General features: G+C 44.1%; 1 protein-coding gene across 3 annotated transcripts in view; it reads right to left on the bottom strand.

The window, feature by feature from the left end:
- Positions 1–24,579, bottom strand: part of DIP2B (DIP2 acetate--CoA ligase B (putative)) — a 173,594-nt gene that overhangs the window by 55,128 nt on the left and 93,887 nt on the right. For all 3 annotated transcript variants that reach the window (XM_075902043.2, XM_075902044.2, XM_075902045.2), the window contains exons 3-4: positions 10,167–10,295; positions 6,382–6,507 (exon numbers count right to left, since the gene is read on the bottom strand). In XM_075902043.2, coding sequence (XP_075758158.1) covers positions 6,382–6,507; positions 10,167–10,295 — 255 coding nt within the window. The remainder of the gene's footprint in view (positions 1–6,381; positions 6,508–10,166; positions 10,296–24,579) is intronic.

Genomic DNA, 24,579 nt, shown 5'->3' with positions numbered 1-24,579 from the left:
CCGACCCATTCAAACTCTATTAAGCCTGCTGCTGTATTACTCAGCAGCAGTCATTCTGATATGGAAAACTCAGTATCAGATCAGCCTGTGTCATAGCCAAGCCTCTGGAAGGGACAAACATGGACAAATGGCTATAATGCAGGGACTCTTTTTCGGGGATACACGAAGACTACAGCACCTTTATGATCCCCCCGCAAATGAAGCTATTCATGTATGCAGAGCTTTCTCTTTGCAGTTGCCTGTGTATGTACCTCTATGTACCTGAACAGTACATAGAAAAAGTATCATATGACGGGGACCTGCATGTTGCATATGCAAGGAGACACTATTTCCTCTATCATGTTCCATGAATTAAGAATAGAGCGATCATAAGAGATTTCAATTTATTTAGTGCTGTAAATGTGCAGGGCATTACATATAAATATACTTTAGACTTTGGATTTAAATATTATAGTCTTCTGAAAGTGACTGGTCTACAGTCCTGTTCCTTAATGGTCTCTCAAGTCACGAGTCAGACTAATCATAGCCCACTTAGTTGCCAAGGCAAAAATACAGCACCCAACTAGAGAAAGGGCTTGCAGTTAGAGGCAAATTCTGCAAATCAATAGCAAGTTCTAGTACATTCATGCAGCACCCAGGACTCACATTGGGCCCAGCGTCTTGTACAAAAGTTAAAATAAAGCAGGGAGGCCATGCAGATAAAGGGAGCAGCCAATCAACCAGTCGGATGGGGGAACAACAGGAATTACTTAACAATAGAGAAGACAAAAATAGCCAAAATTTGAGTGTGTCTAACAGAAAGAACTGTTGTGAAATCCACAAAGATGAGGAGGGGAAGGAACCGGATTCCACAGATGGAGTCCTTCAGTCAAAAAGATCCTTCTGCCCTCCCAATCCAGATGCAATGTCAAGACCACAAGTGATGAACCAGTCCACCTCTGCGGCCTTAAAGAGATGGAGGATTACTGCATTATTGTGGCCTTTAATGTACTTATCCACAAGACCATGAGTTCATTTGCTCATTGGCAACACTGAGGGGTGGTTACCACCTATGCGCCTATGTCTTAGAGTGTGCGACAGCTGTTGGGTTGTTTTACATCCTGCCAATTTAAAGAACATCACAAAATTAGGAAGGCAAGTTCAAATTCAAAGAGGCAAAGAACAGAGACAAGAAGTTAAAAAAATATCATTATGGGGCTAAATATATGATATGTACATGAGACCTTGTTCCAAAGCTCATTGATATTAAAGGAAAGGCTCTTTCATTGCATGGTTCACTTCTGGATGGATGGAGTGAGCACTGGCACAAGTGCCAACAGTAACAGTGTCACACTGAATAGATATCTGACAAAAGAACACATTGTTTCAAGGTTAAAATTCAATCTAATAAAACAGCATAACAGAAAACGTATAACTAAAGCGAGCCAAAAGAGCAGCTAGTCTAGGTCCTGCCATACGGCAGGTGCATCTCGCTATCCACAGGAAGCACCACAATTGGAAGTTCACCTGTCAGAGATAACACATTCAGTGTAATAAACCTAAAACATAACTCATTAAACAGTGAAACCTTTGGACCTGTTGAAGAAACAAGTTTGTCAAAAAAAAAAAAACCACAAAGCTCAAGGCTCTACATTGAACAGGTCTCCCTTGCAGCTGTAAAGAGATTCCATTAAACCATTTTAATTTTGTTTTAACTTAATATACATTTGTATAAAATTAAAATAACTTGATTTGAGAAAGGCAGGAAAACTGGTTTTTGATCACTGGGTTTCTAGCCAATTTGTTTAATTAGTTTTCTTCATTGGATCAATTATGCAATTAGGTATACTGTTTCAATTCAATTACTCAATTTGCCATAAAAATAGTTTTTAATTAGTTAAAATTAGTTCTTAGGAGAGCAGTCAGTGTATCCCTTTGTACTATTAGACACTGCTAAGTATGTATTTCAAATGAACCAAATGCAATTCAAAGTTAATATACCACAGAATACTTATGATACACACTAGGATATATTTACAGTGAAGGAAGTGATTTGTTGCTTCACCAGCTCCAGAAATGTTTTTCCTACAATAGAAAGACTGTTCTAAATATGCCATGTGTATGTAAACATGGGTATGTGTCCTGACAGTGCAATGTGAAGGAGCTATAAACATGCTGTAACCCATTTATCAGTGATGTGCATGGCAGCATGTGTCAGGGCCCAATTTAGAGCGAAAAGCTGATGGTCCATTCACACAAGAGCAGCTGCAATCTCATGTATACATGAGCAGTGCAAAACCCCAACATGCACAAGTGTTAATAGTAGTTTCATGTTAAGTTGATTTGACTGCAGGCAATCCACTATCTAGGACGCATAGAAGCAACCTACGAATGTGAAAATAAAGCAGCAACCATTTAAAGCCCAGAATGTTTCGCATCATTATTCCTGGATTTGGTATTTGACATTTGTGCTGACATCCAATACACATTTTCCAGGGACAAGATTCAACAGATTTCTTCCGGCCAGCACTTAAACACCAACTTTGTTTTTAACAGAATTATTGCAATCACAAAACAATTCCTGTTTGTTTTCACCATGCAAAAGTCACAAATGATATGAAAATTAGGCTTAAACAATTTGAGGTGTTCGCAAAGTTATCGTTATATGCATCTTTTACAAGACAACAAAGCCTGTTCTGCTAAAAAGAAAACAACTAAACTCAAAATCATAGTGTACAAAAAAAGGGCTGCGGGAGATACTTTCTTGAAAAACTCCAGGCAGGTGGTTAGGTGCTGAATGCCATGAATTCTGTGACAGTTTAGTAATTTGTGTAAAATTAAAAGAACATGTTTGGTTGATCAGCCTCCATATTAAAACTCTTAATGGTGAACACTTCAAATCTGGTGGTTTTCTACAGAATAGATTAATTTCCGTTGTACACTTGACCCTCTTTAATCCGGGGATCCTGGGAAACAGGGTATGCCGGATTAAAGAATTTGCCTTGCCAAGGAGGGCATTGTAGGGTCTGGGTGTGAGGGGGATGAGGGTAGGGTGCCCCACTCCTGCAGGCACACATGGCTCTGTGCTCCCAAGCACTGCCTCTGCTGCTGCGGGAACAGTGGAAAAAAGCCTCACAAAAGCACATCACTGCACTGGCCCTCCTCCAGATTGGGGAGAGAAGGAGAGGCAATGTGCAGAACTACTTCCTCCTCCAGCTGCCAGAGCCCATAGCACGGGTGTTCCCAGCTTAGGGACACCCCGAGTATGGAGATTCATGGATACCATATGGAAAATGTCTTGTTAAAAGTCACGGTCACTGCTGAGACAAGACACAAAAAGCTACAAGGCAAAATCTCCCCCACCTACATCAGCTCAGACTACCTTTCATCCTGTGTATGTCAGTATGGTCCTCGTGTTCACTTCTGCAGTTATTTTAGAGGTCTTAGTCGACGGAATGGTTATCATTAAAGTTGGTGGCTTGCTAAATAATGTCATTGGTCCACTTCTGTGTTATCCAGCACGCCAGCCACTAGCCACACGTGCCTTTTTCTCTATAGCGATAACCAGGGCTCGACAAATAATACAATCCGGATTGCAACCCGGAAGAGCCGGGTTCGGGCAATCTGCACATGCGCAGAACCACTATAGTAGCTACTGCTTCAGAACTGGCTGGATACCATGGGCCTAGTGTCTATTACAGATACAGTCACCTAATTTTTTAGGTTGCTAAATCCTTAAACTCACAGTATAAGACCACATGATCTCCATCTGCTTTTTGGGAGGAGGAACTCTCACATAAGCATCTGAACTACGGATGTAAGGGAGTAGTCAAGTCAACCACTCGCATTCACTCCCCCCCACTCTCCCCCCGTTTGCTGCCTCTGTATCAGAGGCAACAAGGGGACAGGAGAAGCAGGAGTTGGTGCTAGGGGGAGCCAGCTTAAAAGCTCTCCCTCCCAGCTGTTGCCTCTATCTACCCCCATGGACAGGAGATGCTGGACCCAGTGCGAGCCAGGACTGAGCAAGTCCAGTTCACACCAAGTCTGGGACCTACCCCCGCTGTGGTCCTGCAATTTAAATGCAGTAGAAGCCAGGCCACCTCTCTGCCCAGGTCTTACTACATTTAAACTGCAGAGCGGCATTAGGGGGTAACTCCCAGACATGGCACGAATTGAGACTGAAGCTTCCCTCTTTATCAACTAATTGTGTAGTCAATAGAAATTCTATTGACCACACGATTAGCTAATTACTCACTTCCTAACATCCCTAATCTGACCTAGCAGAGAAGCCTGAAATCTAATAACCTGCAGCTGAAGAACCCTGATGGAGCCCTGCAGACTTCTTCCAACTAGTCATACCATAGGTTCAGCATAGCTAACAGTTGAATAAGCTTCACCCACAAGCTGATGACACCTGTGTCTAAACCCTACTCTGCTGTGACTACAGGCAGCCCGTCAGAGATAGCAGTGGTAGCTTTTGACAACATGGATACCTGCCTATCAGGAATTGAACTGAGTTCCCACTAATTTCATATAATTTATCCATGATCTGTCCGTTTGAGTAAGCACACCATTTCTTCTATTCCTTCCTCTCCCAAAAAGGAATGGGCGGGGGCACATTGAACTCCTTTGACTTTCTCCTTCCTTTCATTCTCCCCCTTAGCCTGCAACTTGGTGTCTTTCAGAAGAGCTCAATCTCAGAGCAATTCAGTCAGTGCAGGTCACTGACTGCAGTGACATATTCCCCTCTGCTTCACACCCAGCTACCATCAAAACTTGAGTCAGCTCCTGATTTCTGGCCCTAAATAAAGATTCCCTGCCATTGAGTATCTAGCCCTGCCACCAAACCAGCTGTGAGAGAGATGGGGCGTGATGATTTAAAGGAGGTATCACTCCCTTTTCCCAGGTCACTCCTCTCCTTTTGTCCATACATGGCATGGGAGTGTGGTACAGAACTCACTGCACACACCCATGTCTAAATGGAGAGGGGAAAGCCCACTGGAATTTAATTCCTTGTTGTGCATACTTCTCTTTTTGTCAGTGCACTGAGCGACATGAGTGAGTAATGCACAAAACACCACTACGAAGAGGAAACTGAGGTAATAACCTCATGACTGACATTAGTGAATAGTTTCAGGCCATGAAGAGACAGAAGATGGTAGTAACTCAAATTAGGTTCCATACACTGACAAAGAGCTTAGGAGCTCCTGACCCAGCTAAACACTTTTAATTCCCCTGCCACACAGAATACAATTTGTGCATTTGTCCAAAAATATAAGAACAAAGTAAGGTTCATTAACTGCTCTCAGCTGCTAGGGCCTAGCTAATACTACTTGGGATAATTCCTACATGAGGACATGAATTGCAGTGTCAGAGCCTTTTAAAAATATGAATAAGTTTATTGCCCTGATGTAAAAATAAAAATCAGAATGAGCAGAGATTACATAGCAATGTGTGAAACCATAGCACCCACAGTTTATGATATTGTTGCCATCAGCACAAATGGTCTGCAGCTGTGCAATTGCATTTACAACCTATAACCTTATGCACAAAGCTGCTTGGAAACACAGGAAAAGTTTTCTTCATTAATAGCTGATGAAACCCTACCAGGACCTGAAACAAATTATGTGAGTAGCTTTATTGCTGAGAGACTAGTAAAAAAAAATATATATATAGTATCATGAGCTTTCGTGAGCAAAACCCACTTCCTCAGATGAGATGAGTCTCTGCTCATCTGAGGAAATGGGTTTAACCCACAAAAGCTCATTAGAGAGACTCTATTATACATAGTGTCTCTAAGGTGCTACAGGACTACTTGTTTTTAAAGTTATAGACTAACACACCTACCTCCTGAGAATTTTATTGCTGAGACTGAGGATAGCCACTTTCTGAGAGTAGGCAGGGCTGATGAGGTGCTGAGTATTATGGGATCACAGAAAGTCTGATTTCAAACCTCAGAAAGGTGCATCATTTTAAGTTATTAAGCTTTGGAAAACTGAAAGCTGCTTTTGAATGCTGTGTGTTAATCTTACAAAGAGAGAAAACCACAATGTTGTTTTAACTTCAAGAGACTGAAGTAGGGATCAGGAAGCATAAGAGAAATTCTCAGTCCAAGAAGGTGAAAGCATTCATAACTGGCCCTTTAAAAGGCCTCAGAGGATGAATTATTCTCACCTATTACAAAGCACAGCTGAGGTAATCTGCTTTACAAGGGAGAGTTACTTAGCACACATTCCCTGAACAGGCATATCACCAGCAATTTAGATGTGACAAGAAATTACATACCAGATAAAAGTGCCACAGGGTATTTAACAATCTTTGCACAACTTCAGTCTCCTGACTTAGAAACTCTTTGGTTTATCTAGCCCATTCTGAACTACAACTCACAGGAGTGTTTCTAACCTGGGGGAGTGCAGGCATCAGCTGGTGACTGTACAAATGTGGACCGTCTTTTAGTTGGCATGGGCAAGGCCATTTTCTGTTCTTTATGCTTTGCCAGTGCTGCTTGAACTGCCTCTGTGTGGATATCTGCAAAACAGAAATTACCATGCTTAGTTTTGCAAAAGTAAAAACACATTAGGAAGAATTATATTCCATGTGGTTTAAATAGAAGTTGTTCATGTATATTATAGCCACCATGCTGGCATGCCCTAGCACCTTGTAGTTACGGCTTCACAGCACCTTCGGAAACAATGAATTCAGCTGTGCCACACCACCCATAACATTTCAATTTTATTGATGAAGAAAATAAAACACTGTTGTTAAGTAGTTTGCCAATCCAGAGCAAACAGGTGGGAGAACCAGGAACTTTGGTTCCAAGTACTCTGCGCTAACCCTTAAACAGCTTTGTCTCTCTAGCAACTATTTTGGAGCCAATTTGCTTATCTGCCTTACCCAATTGCTGCATCTTGTCTTTCTGTCTACAAGCTTTGGTGCAGGGGCTGTCTTTTCCCCTTGCATTTCCACTCGGAACCTAGCTCAGTGGGTTACCAAATGGGTTGGCAATACTTTAACTTAATAAAAAATAAAAATGAAAAGGTGCCAATGAGCCATAGAATTAATCAGCTTTGAAGTATTTTAAAAGATCTGCCTTTTAAAAAATAAATCTGCTGTAGTTTAATATTTTCCACTAAGCTGTGTTAGAAAAATCCTACCAAAAGCAGCTGGAAACAAAACTGAATCATTTCATTTTAAACGTCAGAATACAATGGATCCTTTAACTTCACAAGCCTGCCTAGCTTTGCACATCCAGTAGCAGCCTGCCCATAGTTTTAACACAGAACTTCAGAAGAATCACCGTAGTCATTCAATGGCAGGGCCAGAGAACTTGCCTATGAGTTCAAGAGAACAGTGTATGCCCTGTCGTCATGAACTAAACATGACTTATAAGTTTAGGAATTAAGTATTTTACCTCAGCATAATAGAAATAAAATCTTTTAGAATTTGTTTCCTTCAGACGAAAATAAAAGAAATTGGAGACACATCGCCAGAAGAATATGCCAGAGTTACACTTACTTTTTTAAAATTAAGTCAAATGTTTTTCCACCGATCTCAATATAGAACTAAAGGCAGAGATATACTGTTTTCACCTATTTTCTGATGGAGGTCTGAGATTCTTCGCCCTTATTGGGGCATTTTTATGGAAATAATTTCAGAAAAGTATCAGGGAAAAGAATTTTGGAACCTTAGAGACATGAGTGGTTCCAAAGTGACCTTGGGACTCCAGTGCCAGCTCTCTTGGCATACATCACGGGATTGGTAATCAGAACTGTACCATGCAGGAGGAAAGCCAGCAGTAAAGGGGGGGGGGGGGAAAGAGAGAGACAGTAAACTGAATCAGTGGAATTAGCTGTTGGCACCAGCTCTTAAGAAACCTAAATAAATCACGGCACAATGCCGCACAGAAATACTGCTGCTGTTAAACTTTCTTTTTTATAGGACTTTTCACACAAAAGTGAATTAAAGTTTCACAATCCTCCTATGAGGTAAATATTGCTGTTTTCATATAGATAAGGTGATTTACGCCGTGTCTACGTGGTCTGTACCACAGAGCCATAGCCATAGAACTACAGCTATGTTGTTGTAACCCTGTAGCAAGTTTCTCTCTTGCTGGAGAAACTCCACTTCCCCTCCCCCACATGGAGGTCTACCAAAGCATTGTTCCATCGACCCAGGTGCATCTCTTCTGGGGGGGCAAAGTGGACACCTGATTTTATACAGACCCCACTCCCAGAGAAAATCTGCAGGATAGGAGTGATAGGCTTTTCTAGCTCCTTGCAAGTGCTCAGAACTAGGGATCGTAAGTAGAGGTAAATAAGCAAAGTGAGTAGTCAACTAGTGGATAAGGGGGTTAGCTCCCGGGGAGGTGGCAAGCCAGGACTGAGTAGTCCCAGCTTGCACCAAGTCCCCCATTGCACCTCTGCCTCTCCTGCCCCCCTCATGCAGATTGTGCTGGGTGGTGGGGGGAACTGGCTTTTGAGCGTGTTCCCCCCAGCACCGCCTCCTGCTCCCCCTTTCCCCTCCGAGATAGAGACAGCAGGAGTGGGGGGGAGCGAATAGTCGAGAAGTGACTCAACTAGTTGCTTACCTCTCTACTCAGAAAATCTGAACAGAGAGGAGATAAGTTCTTAGCCTCCAGGTCTGATGTACCTGTCAGTCTCTGATTTCAGGACTGTGAAATGCTGCTTGTGTGCGGAGCACAGCAGGTAACTAAACGTCACTGATGTGAACAGGGCTTTGGTTGCCCAGCACTGCTAAACACAGATTTTGTCCTTGGTTTAGTAGGAGGCTACAGCTAAATTCATCCCAATATTCCTTCAGTAACTCCAACCGCTCAGATATCCCTGTGTATGAGGAGCTCTATGTATAAGTCTACACTGAAATTAAAATACCATGGCTGACCTTTGCCAGCTCAGATATTTAAGAGCAGGTTAGATAAATGTGTATATGGGATGGTCTAGAGTAGACAGTACTGGGTTCTGCCATGAGGGCAGGGGACTGGATTCGATGACATCTCGAGGTCCCTTCCAGTCCTAGTATTCTATGATGCTACCTCACAGGACTGTTTAAGGTATGGGTTTGGGGTGGAGCCAGGCTCTGTGGTCCTGAGAGATGGGATCGTCCCAGTGTTTAGGCTGAAGCCCAACTCTGAACAGCTATCCTGTAATTAAACAGCCACTGAGCCAAATCCACATGTGCTGGCCAACTACTGGCATCTAATTGCCATAGAGACACATCCTAAGGTTAAGGGGACTCATTCCTGGGCCACTCCTTACTACAGATAAACTAAACTTCAATCATTGGCGATTCATAAGTGAACCTGCTAGAAAGCTGGAGCTCCTCTATCTGGAGAACTTAAACAAATGGTCATGCAGCACCTTAGAGACTAACAAAAAATATAGATGATATCATGAGTTTTTGTGGGCACAACCCCTTTCATCAGAATACCTAGCTGGAGAGAACTCCCATCAGAGAAGGTGCTGGACATGTCAATTAATTTTGGCTTTGTCTTCACTGGCAATTGAATGATAGCTTTTGTAGTTCACAGATGCTTAAATCCGACCCCCCATGACAAAAGCTCTGGGGAGGCAAGTACTAATGTGAACAATGCTTTGTTGGCAGAATAAAGCAAAAAGACCTTGTTACGGGGGAGGTAGTTTTTTCTCCCCGAAAGCGTAGACAAGCAGTGTTTATATTGCCTGACTTTAGCAGGAGCCATGTCTTAAAAACTGTTTAGTGTGGATATACCCTTCATCTTTCTATAGTGTGCCTACTTGCCTCTTGTCGCTCGCTGAAATGAATTAGCGTCAAGTGCAGTTCTCTTCCACTACAAGCTAAACTCAACCCAGGAGCTAGTGAGTCATTTATCCTCCCTCTATGCCTCTTGCTCCATATTTGTCATCTGAAGAAGTGGTTGTACCCATGAAAGCTCATGGTACTATTTGTACTTGTTAGTCTCTAAGGTGCTATAGGACCACTCATTTTTAAGCTTTTTTTTATATTATTTTTTAATTTACCCTCTCTGATGAGCAGCCTTTGTTCCTTGGTTTTCATTAGGAACCATAGGTCCCTAAGCACCCATGGTTTCTAGGCACACTGCAAACAAGACAGGACTTTCAGCAATTAGACTGGTTGAATCATTCAGATCACATGACCTGTATTCTCCTGAGTGATTTTCATATCCTTACCAGAACGATAGCGTTCATCTCTGGCTCCTCCTGAACGACCTCTATGATACTTGGATGAAGATGGTGCTGAAGTTGCTGCTGGAGCAGATGTCTGATTTCTGCCTTCCTTTTGCAATGCTGGATCAATCCCTGGAAAATAATTCCACAATTCTCTCAGGAACTAAAAAACTTAACAACAAAGCAACCTGCTTGTGGGCAACATTAAAAATCCACTATTGTCTGATAAATTAGCCAGGAAATAAACAGGTTTAACAGAGTGTGCTGCTGAAATTAAAAGTTGCCCGCTAAGCTGTTCAGTAAGCATATTTAAGGTCTTGTCTAAACTGGAACTTAGTTATTGGTGCAAACCTCTAGTATAGACCATGCCTTTCATTAGTATAGTGTGATCTGTACCAAAGCCATTTAGTGTGTTCCAGCAGTATTATATCATTGTACTTGTTAAATATCTCAAGATTTAAGCCTGCTTTTTAGGAGGAAAACCCCACCATCACAATTATCCAACACAACAGATATCTTAAAGAATGAATTTTGGAAGAGAATTATAGACAAGGCAAGTCTGATCTATTGCAACCACTTTATCATCATAATGCACAGCATTTAAAGAAAATAGTTTCAATTATTAGTGAAGAAACTTGCTAAAATAAAAGTCCTAATTACAGCATGTTATCTATAATTCATGAACTTCTCCAACATAAACCCTGCAATTTTACAAGAAAAAAACCTTTCCACTGCAAGCAAATGTGTCACAAATGAGCTTTAAATGCAGAACTGCTCCCTTCCTTTAGAAAAAAAAGAAAACTATTTTAATATATCTGAATGCAGTCTGAGTGCAGAACAAGCAATCGAACTAAGCTATTTTTATTGATAGGTCACATATAGTAAACAGGAAGGAAATCGATTCTTTCACAAAGACACTTGTCTTGTAGAACTTTAAAAGGGCAAAACTGTTTGAGTTAACATGAAGGACTTGAAAACACAGTTCAGTGTTTACAGCAGGGATGGGAAACCTCTGGCCCACAGGCTGGATGCGGTCCCCTGCTTAATTTAATTTAGTCCGTTTTAAGTTTGCGCCACAGGCCGGAAACCCTGAGCCTCAGCTCCCTCCTCACACCATACTGGAGTGTCACTACTTGGCAATCAGGGAAGCTAACTACCCTGCTTGCAGGTGCCCCCTCTAGCTCCCATTGGCTGGGAACCATGGACAATGGGAACTGCAAGTACAATGCCTGCAGGCAGGGTCAGCACATGGAGCCACCTGCCTTGCCCCCACCCCAGGGATGTGCCAACCGTGGCTGGGAGCAGTAGCACCTGGGAATGTAAAATCCCATTTAACTGGTTAACCAGTACTGGTAGGGAAAACGCCTCCAACTTCAGGTTTACAGCATGAAATGGGGAGAAATTCTGGTCCCAATGAAGTCAATCGGAGTTTTGACACTCATATGAAAGAGCAGAGCTCGACAAACCACAGCGAAATCCACTTGCCAGCCCCGCACCACGCATGCGCCAGACTTGCACTGCGCATGCGCGCACTGCCGGTGAACGGGGTGACCGGCTGAAATCTACTCGCCACAGGCGAGTAGATAAACGGATTTGTCGAGCCCTGTGAATGAGACTAGGATTTCACCCAGGGAATCAGGAAACCTGGGTTCTAGTCCTTGTCCTGCTATTGACCCACTGAGATCACAGGCAATGCACATCACCTCTGTGCCCTCCCCCCCGCCCTCGAGTCTCCCACATGTACTATAGGGACAGTAAAGAATCATAGGCAAGCACAAGACACAGCACATTTCAATAGCAGTTCCTTATTTGACCCCTCTTGCCCAGAACTACAATCAGAGCATATAATTTGCATGTTAAGTATATATTGTTCATGAATGTGCCAACATAATTACTCGAGACTGAACGGGCCATGAATGCAGTGCTGTAATTACAGTTTTCTTCTGACGCTTTAGCTACTAATTAATAGTCACAGAGGGTATCAGATCAACGTTGCATGAACCGAAAAGGATTTACTAGAATAGATCAAACTACTTTAGTAGGTAAACAACAGGATTCCAAAATTAGCTGGAAATCCCAAAAGATAACATTTATTTGTAACATGGTAATTCAGTCAGTGTCTGCAGAATTTGAATGTGAAAGTTTTGTGAAGTATCAAAGCTAAGGAGCAGCAAAAATTTTGGAGTTGCTTACCCAGAACTTTAATTTTTGTTACTAATAGGGATGTGGCAGTGTACACGTTTTAATGGTTAACTGATGAACCTAGACTCATCAGTTACCCTTCTTGGTTAAAGATACAGAGGCGCAGAGTAGGAGGGAGGAAGCAGATGGGAGCCGGTGCTTGTGGGGAGCTGGCTTTTAAGTGAACTGGCTTCCGCAGAGCTGCCTTCCTTCTCTCCCTCCCCCTGGATGTCTCTCCATGGGACAAGGGGCAATTTTTGCTTAACCATTCGCTGGGTGCAGAAGCTAAGAGCATCTACAAACAAGAAGCAGACCAGGAAGGGAGGACATATAGCTTTTATGGTGAAGTACAGGGACTGAGAGCCAAGACAGCTGGATTTAAATCTGCATTTATGCAATTTCTGTACTTAACATGCTTCAATTCTACCAATTTAAAAAAAAGGGGGACTATAAGGCTTAATTAACATTTGTGTTTGTAAACTGCTTGGAGATATTCGATTTAAAACATTTAGATTATTTGAAATTCAAAACAAGTGAAAGTAAGAAAACAGCTGCAACAATGGATTGTTTGTCCTGATATCAGCACGTACACAATTTCACCATTTTGAAAATAAATGGAATAATACTTTACAGGGACAGTGACATCAGGGTCTGTTACGCCCCCAACCCAGCCTGGTAGTTTTCAAAACTTTTTACCATCTGATGCATTTTCAATGGCTTGTGTATAATGAGTCTAATGGTTTAACTAATTCCCAGTTGTTACACACCAGACACTTCTAGCTAATAATAATTGGCCCTATACAGCCTGTTTTATTAAAGGTACTATCATGTTTGAACTCATGCCTCGTGGCCCTAGAAATGGACAGGCCCAGTGCTTCTGCAAGGCGAGCAAAGTTGATGCCTTGGGCCTTGCGCATTCAGGGCCCTGTGCTGCCCAGCTCCCAGCCCTGCCCACCCGGCTGCTCACTCAGGGCTTCACACTGCCCTGCTCCCGGCCCGCCCACCAGCTCAGCCACACTGCCTTAGGCCCCGCACACTGTTTGGCTGGGCCTGGAAGTGGACCCTCCATCTCAAGATGCAGATTCACTGGTGAGGAAACTTGCATTATTGCTGCCTACAGTGAATCACTTTGGAGGATTTTTAAACCCTTCTGCACTGTTTCTTCGGTATCTTTCACGATGTACCAACTGCACACAAAGTTACAAATTTTAAAAAACTTTAAATACTGAAAATTTGAAAAACCTGGAATGTCAGAGGGAGAATAATTACTGTAGAAAATTTAATCAACTAGAACAAGTCATTAGATTATGTTGTAAACCTTATTAGCAGGGGTCGACAAATTATGGAAAACCCTACTCGCCAGACAAAAAAGGGACTCGCCACCCTCCCCCACAAAAAGTGTTTTTTTAATGGCATAAATTCCTAATAAGAATAAGAACAGTAATTACTAATAAGTTATTAATAAATATCTTATAAACTTCTGCCTTTTCTCTCTGCTGCCATGTCTCCTCCCCTTACTCCATCAGCTGCCCTGGTGCCTGCTGCCCCCAAACCCCTCACCCTCCTCTGCTGTCCTGACTCCTGCCCTTATCACTGCCCTCAGCCTTCCTAAGACCTGCCCCCCTCCACCAGCCCTTCTCTCCCCCCTGTGCTCACTCCTCCAGTAGCCCCACTCTGATCATGTGAGCTACCCCTCCCTCATCCCCTCTTCTAAAACCTCCCTCTACACACCTGCCCTGCCTCTCTCCTCTGGTGCTGGTCGGTCCCTCTGCAGGTGTCTGCCCTTCTGCTTCACCCCCAGAACCCCTTGGCACCGGCACCGTCCTGGTACCTCCCCCTTCCTCTACTGCCCCTTCCCTCTTTTTCCCTGATACCCACCCCCTCACCACCCTCTGCCCCCATTCCCCTCATGCCCCTGTGCCCTCACAGATGCCTTGCTCCATTCCCGCCTTCCTCATGCCCACCCCTTCTTTCAAGCCTTCTCCCAGCACCTCCCCCTCCCCCCTTTAGCCCCCAGTGCCCTTACCCTCTCCTCTTCCAGCATCACCCTGTCCCCCCTCCCACTGACCCCTCCCCTCCTGCTCTTTTCCTCATTGTCTGCACCTGGCCCCCTGGCATTTGTCTCTCCTGCACCCCTGTCCCTTGATGCCTTCCCCTTTCTTCTTCTTCTCCTCCTGACCTCCTCCCCTTCCCTCCCCTCAGCACAAGCCCCTTCCCCATATTTTTCCCCTCCCCTCCCCTTCCCCCCAGCCCAGCCCAGCCCAGGCCCTTCCCCTCCCCCTCCCCCAGGGCCAGCTCTAGGTTTTTTGCTGCCCCAAGCAAAACATTTTTGGCCGCCCCCTCCCCCTTTTTGTTGTCTTTTACACGTTTGCATTTTGCAATGGGTTTTTTGGTTTGTTTGTTTCCGTAGAGTTTTCATTTGTTTTTTTCCATAAAGGCAAAGGCGCTTCAAGTGAACTCCCCCTTTCACTCGCTGCTGGGTCACAGCAGCCTTTTCCCTGCCCTGTCCAGCCCCTCCCTATGGACAAGCACCCTTCACTCCCGACCCACAAGGGGAACACGGTGCAGGGACAGCACAGAGCCAGAGGGGTGCAGGGAACAGTCGGGGCACGGGGAACGGGAGGCGCAGAGCCAGAGGGATGCAGGGATCGGGGGGACCAGGGTGCGGTGGAGGAACGGGGAATAGGACGCGGGGAACAGGAAGGGCAGAGGGATCGGGGTCTAGGGGCAGGGCAGAGCATGGGCAGCACAGAGCTGGGGGGGCAGGGATCAGGGGGAGCAGGGTGCAGGGCACAAGGGCGGCGCAGAGCCAAAAGGTCGCAAGAAAGAGGGAGAGCAGGGGGTCCAGGGTGCAGGGGCAGCGTGGGGAACAGGCGGCGCAGAGACAAAGAGGGGCTGGGGCTGGAGCCGGCGGGCCATCTCCCAGGGACACGGGGCCAGAGCTGAGCTGCCACGGCTCTTTAAAATCAGCAGGGCCACATTACGCCAGCGTCCTGGCATCCCACCCCGCCTCCTCATGCCAGAGCTGCACCCAGGCAGCCCAGTGGCAAGAATCACTGCGCTTCCCCCTTCCCAGCAGCGCTCTGCTCCTCCGCCGGCCGGCAGATTGGATGGGGCCGCGCCTCCCATAGTGAGGGCTTCCCACCAGGCCAGACTGCCCCTGCATTCACCAGCTGGTAAAATCTACTCGCCATGGGCGAGCGGGCATGTGTATTTGTCAAGCCCTGCTTATTAGTGCCAAAGCAGCATATACACCTGTGCAATACTGGGCTTCCACGTACGTCACTATTTCAGCTCAGTGCGGAAATTAGGTCCATGTGGTCAATTCTTATACCCAGGGGAAGCTCCACTGGGAGTCTGTAGCAATGGAATGATCTGTGATGCCGACGTTTATAAATAAAGGTTCAGGTTCTTAAATTGTGGGTACCTCAGGAAGAGACATTCTTCAGTGCCAAGCTCACCATCTGAGCTTAGGATTCACCCATGTGTGTCTTTTTCGTGAACAGGCAGATTTTATTTAGAGCCAATGAAGAGACAACTTTAACAACAAAGCAACTTAAAACTTCCAGTTCATTTGACAATGTATTTAGGTAAGTAACCACTAGATGTCAGCAGCACATTTAAGCACTATTCTTTTTTAATTATACTTTTAATTTCTTGCTTCTAAGATGCAAAAGCTTTCTGTTTATTCCCTGGGACATCACAGTATAGCCATGACAGTTCATTTACATAGGGATTAAATGTAACCTTAAGTGACATGAAACATCAACATCTAGCTCTTTGTTTAAATGTTGTTATATAATAATGTGTATGAATACAAGTTAATATAAAGCATAAGCAGGTTCAGAGATCTGGGAACACACACATTTACAGTACATCCTATACAGTTACAAAGCTTTCTGACAAAGCAGCAGAAGTGAGCTAAGCTTGGCAGATGTTAGATGACTTTATTTAGCATTCCCTTCAGAATAATCCTGCTATAAGCTGCAGTTTATGCTGACAGGATCTGGCTATACACAGGCACCATGATGGTTGTATTTTATATGGATTTTACAGGATGCACTTGATGTTTTAATTGTCATTTGATTCAAGCTGAATATGCTGCTCCCCCACTCCTTCCCTCTTAGTAAGGGAGAAGGGGCACTTTTTAAAGTGATTTTATCTAAAAGATCCAAGAAAAGATTAGTATGTGATCAATAACAATGCCACAATAGTCAAGTTGAATATTTACATTAGCAATAAAGCCAGAGAGGCTAGGATTCATTTGACAAAGAACAAACTATAGAGGAGAAAAGCAGGTTAGCCTGCTAGTCTATGTAAGGAATTGAACAAAAGTGGTAATGTTTCACTAGCCATTCTTTAAAATGATGCAGTGTTGTCCAGCTATAAACCTATAAAAACAGTATAAATGCAAATGCCTGTAGGCCAGTCTGGATACTAGTTCCAGGGGGGGGGGGAAAGAGGTGGGAGAGTCCTCTTCTAGCAGCAGACATGTTGCTCCTTCCCTTTCATTCCTTGAGAGACTAAGAACTTATTGGACATAAAATGTTGGCCTTTCTGAAAGAGCCATTAGTCACAATGGTCTCAAATTATGCACAAATACAAAATTTGACCTAATAGGGAAAGACACCTGATCTACAGCTAGGTGAGATTCTGATGCTATGCATGGGTAAAAAACTAAAACTAAACATGTCCTGGATTAGAATTCTGGCTTTCCTTCACAATTGTGACATTCACTCCAACTTAACTGGGGAGCAAATAATTCCCTGTTCATGGCAGCCACAAGTCAGATCTTGTGAACCTGGTGCATGTGTCTCTAATGTACAGGGCTCAACAAATTATACAATCGACTCACCCGTGGCAAGTAGATTGTAACCCAGAAGAGCCGGGTTCTGGCGATCTGCGCATGCACAGATCGCCAAGCAGCGCAGCTGGCGAACAGGGCTCGCCGCAGTTCGGCGAGCCCTGCTAATGTACATGGTTAGACAAAGCAGTGGCTAAATAATTGGTTACTGGGCTACCACAGAAGCTCCCACTGAGAATAATCCAATGGTGGCAGATATGAAGGGAAAGATTAATAAAAAAAAAAGCTATAGCTCAGGCTTGCTCATTGATTGTTGGCATATGACACACAAGAGAGAGGCAAGGGTCTGTGGACTCACAAAGGAAGTAAGTGACAGTCACTTCAGGCAGGTAGAGGGGGAAAGCAGAATCTTGTATAATTAAAGAAAAACAACAACCAAAACAAACCACGAACAGAAGTGAGCCTATAACACACACTGATGTGATGTTACTTGGGGTAGGATTGGGGAATACTTAGTAAAGCGAGAATATAAACAAATAGTCTACGACCAAGGTAAATGTTAGGGTGAAGAGTAACAGAAGATTACTGAATGAAAATACACATGCATGGAATTATGATTTGGGTTGGTCTTATAATGGTTAAGACAATTAGGACACTAACCACTTGAAACGGAGTCAATATACAGAATCAGCTAACAACAGGTTCACCTCTTACCCATTGCCAATTTCTGTAGATTAAACAGTCACATTACCCTTAAAAAAATAAGTCGTCCCATGGCTGCCAGTATTGCAACACTGACCCACACAAACTGGGAAAACTGTATGGGGGGAAGGAGGACACACAATGAGAACGATTAGGCACAAAGCAACTATTGGAGAGTGTCAGGTCCAGGCCCACTGCTGGGGGGGGGGGGGGTGAGGGAAAGGAGGAAGAAACAAAGACAGCAACTGTTCCAGGGCCCAGTTGGCTATTTAAATTGCCACCAGCACACTCCAGGCCACTCTAAGGGTTTGGGAGGGACGTGGCGCACTCTGAGCAGTACTGAAGGCTAGCTGCCCTGGCCCTACCCCTTCCACTTGAGGCCCTGCCCCTTCTGGAACTGTGGAGCTGTGTCCCATCCCCCCATACACACCTTACCCAGGGCCTAGCCTGGCTGTCACCTCCCCTGGTCAAGGCACAGCTACACACACTGCAGAAGTGCAAGAGAGCAAATGGGTTGGATGGCTGATATCTCCTTAGGTATTAATAACACATTTTAACATCCCCAGTTAAGGTAAACGTGTAACTGCTGAAAATGTCACTGGTTACACGTTAAAATGTCAGTGGTTACACGTTAAGGATCGGGTAACTGACTAACTGAATAGTCGATGCTTTTTGCATCGAAATTAGTCGATAGGGTGCCTCCAACTTTGTAGCGTAGCAATAGCCCTAGGGGTGTCGCTATACTTCAAAGGCATAAGCATGGTGTGGAGCCTGGCGTCAGCTGGAGACTGCCCCACTGACCCCATGCTCCGTGTGGCACTGCCGTTCTGAAGTGCCGTGAGGAGCCTGATGCCAGGCTCCCCACGGTGTTTCAAAGTGGCAGTGCTGCACCGATTCGCCAGCTGATCCTGGGCTCTGTGCAGTGCTGCCGCTTTGAAACGCCGTGTACAGCCTGGTGATACTCCAGCTTGCCCCAGGCTTCACATGCCTTTTCAAAGCAGCAGTGCCATGGGGAGCCCGGGGTCGGCCCCAGGCTCCAAGCAGTGTTGCCACTTTGAAGTACCTCCTCTTCTCTCTCCCTCCCCCCCCCCACTGCCTCTATCTGACGAAGGCAGCAAGGGGGGCGGGGAAGCAACTAGTCGACTATCCTGTCGACTGTCCGGTAAGTATTTTCTTATTGGACAGTCGACTAGTCCTTCACATCCCCATTACACGTAGAGGAGAGGTGGTTCCTTGTGAGCACCAGTTCCCGTCCTTCACTGCTCATGCTGCTGCCTGTATCAGAGGCGGCAGCACAGTGGAAGGGGGTGGGAAAGCACACATGGAGAGCCAGATTGTAAACACTGGCTCCCAACTGCCCTCCCCCCTCACACTGCTGCCACTGGTAGAGGCAGTACTTCGGCGGTGGGAGGGGGACGGCTCCCCATGAGCACCTGCTACTAACTGCCTCCCCCTCCTCCCCCCCAACAGCCAGTGCTGCTGATACAGAGGCAGCAATGGGAAGTGGTGGAGGGGGGACACTGCATGTAACAAGGCATATTATCTGATGAGTCCAGGCTCATTGGTCAACTGTGAACACAATTACACTTTCATATTCCTAGTGTTAACCACCTCTTTGTTTACTAATGCATGTGAAATCTGAACACGCTCAATCACATTTAGATTACTTTTTCTTATACTAAGTATGTTAAGGATTGGGTAACTGACTAACTGAATAGTCGATGCATATTTCATCAAATGTTCAATTAGTCCATAGAGCACCTCCGCCTTTGAATTGTAGCAACAGCCCACTTCAAAAGCAAAAGCGCTGCGTGGAGCCCAGGATCAGCTGGGGACTTCCCCACTGACCCCAGGCTCCATGCAGTGCTGCCACTTTGAAACACTGCAGGGAGCCTGGCATTGGGCTCCTTGGGGTATTTCAAAGTGGCAGCGCTGCATGGAGCCCAGGTTCTGGCCCCAGGCTTTAAGCAGTGCTGCCGCTTTGAAACACCCTCTCTCCCTCCACCCTCCCACTGCCTCTTTCTGATAAAGGCAGGTAGGGGGCAGGAAGCAACTAGTCGACTAGTTCTTCACATCCCTATCTTATATGCAGCATAATGCTCAGAACAAGCTGCACAGCATACCACCCAATATGTAGGACCCCCTTCAGAGCCACCAGACTACTTCCATCACAGATTTAGTTCTTATCCCACTCATTACCATCTTTTTAATTTCTCTCCTTGCCATAGTTCAAACACTAACCCTTCACCTAACTCTCCACATACCCAGTTCACCTAACTCTCCACCACTAACATCACAACTTCCCTTTCCCTCTCGCCAGATGGGGAACCTCCCCATAGTCAAATATTTCATGAAGATTCACGCACTAGGTGCTAAAGGATGATAATCATACTAAATGAATGCAACTGGAGTTCTGCTGATTTTAGCTCCTGTTTTCTTGTTTGATCCAAATAAGTTGTTGTTAGACTCATGTTTATTTTTACAATCTGTCAAACTTTTGATGACAAATGTGTACAGGAATACCTCATATCTACCACTTATGATCCACAAAAACTCCCAGATTTCTTTCTGCAATACTCCTTCCTAGACAGTTATTTCCCATTTTGCATGTGTGAAAGTAATTGTTCCTGTCTTAAGTTCATCTAAGTCCTTTTGACTTATAATCCTATCCTCCAAGGCACTTGCAACTCCTTCCAGTTTGGTAACATCCACAAACCTTGCAATTGTACTCTCCATGCCATTACCTAAATCTCTGATTAACATATTGAACAGAACTGGACCCAGAACTGACCCTTGCAGGACCCCACTTGTTATGTCGTTGCAGCATGGCTGTGAACCATCAATAACCACTTATGCACCCATCTTATTGTAGCTCCATCTAGGTTGTATTTCCTTTTATTAATGAGAAATTATGCGAGACTATCAAAAGTCTTACTAAAGTCTAGATAGATCACATCTACTATTTTCCCCTTATCCACAAGGTTTGTTACTCTGCCAAAGAAAGCTATTAGGTTGGTTTGACATGATTTGTTCTTTACATATCAATGCTGACTGTTACTTATCACCTTATTATCTTCTACATGTTTACAAATAGATTCCTTAATTATTAAATTCTAAAGCTATAACCTACTGCCATAAAATAACAGGATCTATGTTCATTAATCGTTACTCCTGCATATGCAATCTTCCCACAATTTTCATAAGGAACATTTAGGAGTCCTTCACTAACTTTCAGACTACAAGCCAATTGCAGTAATTCTAACTGCATGCAAAACTATGTACACTTTGTTGGTCTCTCAGAAATGTTGCAGATATCTGGGATCAAGTCAGAATCCTATAGGAATGAACATGCTGCAAGGGGATGGAGAATCATCCAGAACAAAGGATAAATCGGTGTTTCTCAACCTTTTTTAATAAAGTACCCCTTTAAAAAAATTGTAAGTACCCCCCAGTACCTACAGTTTTTAGACACCATTTTTTTTCTACTACTGCAACACATTTGTTTAAATAAATTAATCGTAAGGTGGGCGGGAGATGAAATTTTTGGGTGCAAAAAGTACAAAAATAACACACAAACTTAAAACAAAAATTCAGTTTTCTCCACATTTCAGTTGTGTGGACACCCCCCCCCCCCAGACTTCTCTCGAGTACCCTTATGGGTACTCGTACCCCTGTTTGAGAAACACTGGAATAAACAGCAATGGAGGAATAACAATCATTTTGAAACATGAAGTTGGCAAAAGTTCTGATAGATTCAGACATCTGTTTTGTTTGTAAGGGTCCTTGTTCCTCAAAGACACTTCCAGTTAAAGATTTGCAAACCTTTAATGCATGTTAAAATAATAGTCTACGTGACAATCCCCCATAGAGTAGCTTCTTATTAATGGGGAAAGGGGAGTGAGAACTCTACCCAATGCAGACAAAGGTTTTGACAGGTCTTGGTAAATATAATTTCCTTTATATATAAGGAGAGGATTATTTTCTCCTATCCTTAGGAACTGATTACTTATTTAATGCACTCTCTCAAATACTGAGAAAACACATTCAGCCAACAGTGTGTCTGGTTGCAAGAGCTGCTAATTTTGGCAACAAGGCTTTCCAGAATTTGCACTCCCTGAGCCAAAGAGCTATACTCTGCCAGGTTTGCAGCGATCTGAGGAGGACAGCAGTTCATTAAGTTAAGCAAGGAGGGAAATATATCCTAGTCCACAATAAAAATCAAACAAGAGATGCTTGAGGTGCTATTTGTGTCTACAGGTCTCCCAGTGCCTAGCATAAGCATGTTTATTAAAAAGCTCTGCAGAATACTGCAACCGACAGGAACAATACAAGAGGGGAAAGCCCCATTAAGCCATGTAATGGATTTGCCTTGCTTAGATTGTGTATTCAGAAATCCACATCAAACACTAATAGAAATAAATCCAATAGCACTGAGTCATCATATGGGCCCAGAGGCTTCCAGATGTCCTGTCTTTCAGAAAGTCCTCTTCTCCTGGGAGATTACTATACTATCACAACACTTTCATTGTCAGATATGGAGGGGACACAACAATCTCACTTGACACCATCCAGAATAACGAATGTCAGGGCACACCCCACTAGAATCCAGTTTCTTATTACCATGCCAACCCAATTCAGCTATGCTCATTCTATCCTCAAGAGAACACATGCTTTCCTGTAGGGATGTAAGAGACTACTGAAGCAGTTGACTACCCGATAAGCCTAGGCTTAATCAGGTAGTCGAGTGACTACTCACCTACTCACTTGCAACCACACCCCGCTGCCTCTGTATCAGAGGCAGCAAAGTGTGTGTGTGGGGGAAGGGACAGGAACCAATGAGAGCCAGGACTGCTGAGTCCTGGCTTGCGCCAGCTCTAGGCACTACCCCCACTGCAGATCCACAGTTTAAATGTAGTAGGAGCCAGGCTGTCTGCACACCTGGCTCCTACTACATTTAAACTGCAGAACCCAGAGCAGGAGTAATACACAATTAGTGAACTACCCGCTTTTTAACATCCTTATTTTCGTGTTCTCTATGATAATTTTCAAAGTCTCTTATCTGAACGGTCTCTTATCCGTCTTGCAAGATTGCACACTGACAGCTAGTAGGAGGTGGTGAACGCCAATGAGACACAGGCAATCCAAACAAATGGCAAGATCCTATGAAGGGGAAGGCTGAATTGAGCTGAACAAGTGGCTCACTCACTGGCTTGGAGCCTTTCTGATGGATATTTGTCTCTACAGATGGAAGAACTCAAAGATACAGTCAACCCTCTGATGCACGTTTGTCATAGCTGCTGTGCACTTTTAAAATGTTCCAAAAGAGCATTCAGTGACTGCCAACAGCTGAGCTCTGCCACAGCAATGGGAGGTCAAAGTGTCAGCCCTAATATACCCATAAAGCAGATAGACCCCTTTTCATTTCACAGGGCTTTTTGTGGCTCAGGCTAGCTGATCCTTTCCAAGTCACAGACTGCTATAAATATGAATTCAGGATGTCCCTCTTCCCTTTATTTTGGCCCATTCATCTGAATGTTCACAAGTAGCACTTGAGGCCATGCCTACACATGCACACACAGGAAAGCTAAGGACAATCCTATTAAAGGTGACATCATTCTTCTAATTGACCCTTTTTGACTTTCCCAAATAGCCCCAGTGGACAAGCCCTTAACTATGTATGAGCCATGCACAGTCTCACCAGACATTTTTCCCCTTAATTAAACATTTTCCAAAATAAACATGCACACAGTGACTGATACAAGATGCCACTTTAGTGCATACAGTGCTGCCTACAGAATATGGGATGCTAGGTATCGTGTAACTGAATAGTTGTGTAACCACATGAAATCTTAGCAGTTATATGACTATTTCATAGTCTATGTAAGATTCTGCATAGCCTACCCATCAGCTCTCAGCAAATAAGTCCAGGATGACTGCTCAAGTACGTTAATTTTTGCAAAAGTAGATGCAAAAGAGAGAGAGTTTCTAAAAGGACTAATGCTGTCCCAATTCAAACAGGCAGTGTTACACAGTGGACTACACATAAAGATAGGAAAAAGGGCCTCCCAAATTCTGGCCATGACTTTGCCAATTACTTGCTGCAGCACATCATTTTATCCCTCTGTGCTTCAGTTCTCCCCACATCTGTGAAATGGGAATATCATCGTACAGAGTGATATGCCTAAGCACTAGTTAACATTTGGGAAGTGCTTTAAGAACATAATGCACTAATTAAGTGCTGAGGGATTTTCTTCCACAGAAGAAAAATCACTTCTCTTCATGTCAGGAGAGGGGAAAAACATCAGACTCTTTTAAACTAAGAGATTTATCCTGCATTGCTTATGCATGTGTGACTCCCTCTAGAGTCAATGGGACATTTGCCAGGGTAGAGTCTGCTCGAGTAAGTCCCATAAAGAGCCACAAGACTGTCACTATGGCAATAGTGAATTCCACCTTAATTAGTGACATGCTATCTGGCCCTACTTTCTCCCAATGCTCTGGCTCGCTCCCCTGCCTCGAGAAGCATGTCAATTAGTGCAGCAGGAACATGCACCGTCTCACCAGACATTTTTTTCCCCTAATTAAACATTTTCCAAAATAAACATGCACATAGTGACTGGCACAAGGAGTAAAGTACTACTGTAGTGCATACAGTGCTGCCTACAGAATATGGGATACTAGATATCATGTAATTGAATAGTCGTGTAACCACATGAAGTCTTAGCGGTT

This window comes from Pelodiscus sinensis, chromosome 31 (genome assembly GCF_052426305.1).
Source record: "Pelodiscus sinensis isolate ZL-2025 chromosome 31, ASM5242630v1, whole genome shotgun sequence".
NCBI classification, from domain to species: Eukaryota; Metazoa; Chordata; order Testudines; family Trionychidae; genus Pelodiscus; species Pelodiscus sinensis.
This window is presented reverse-complemented; position numbering and strand designations above follow the sequence as displayed.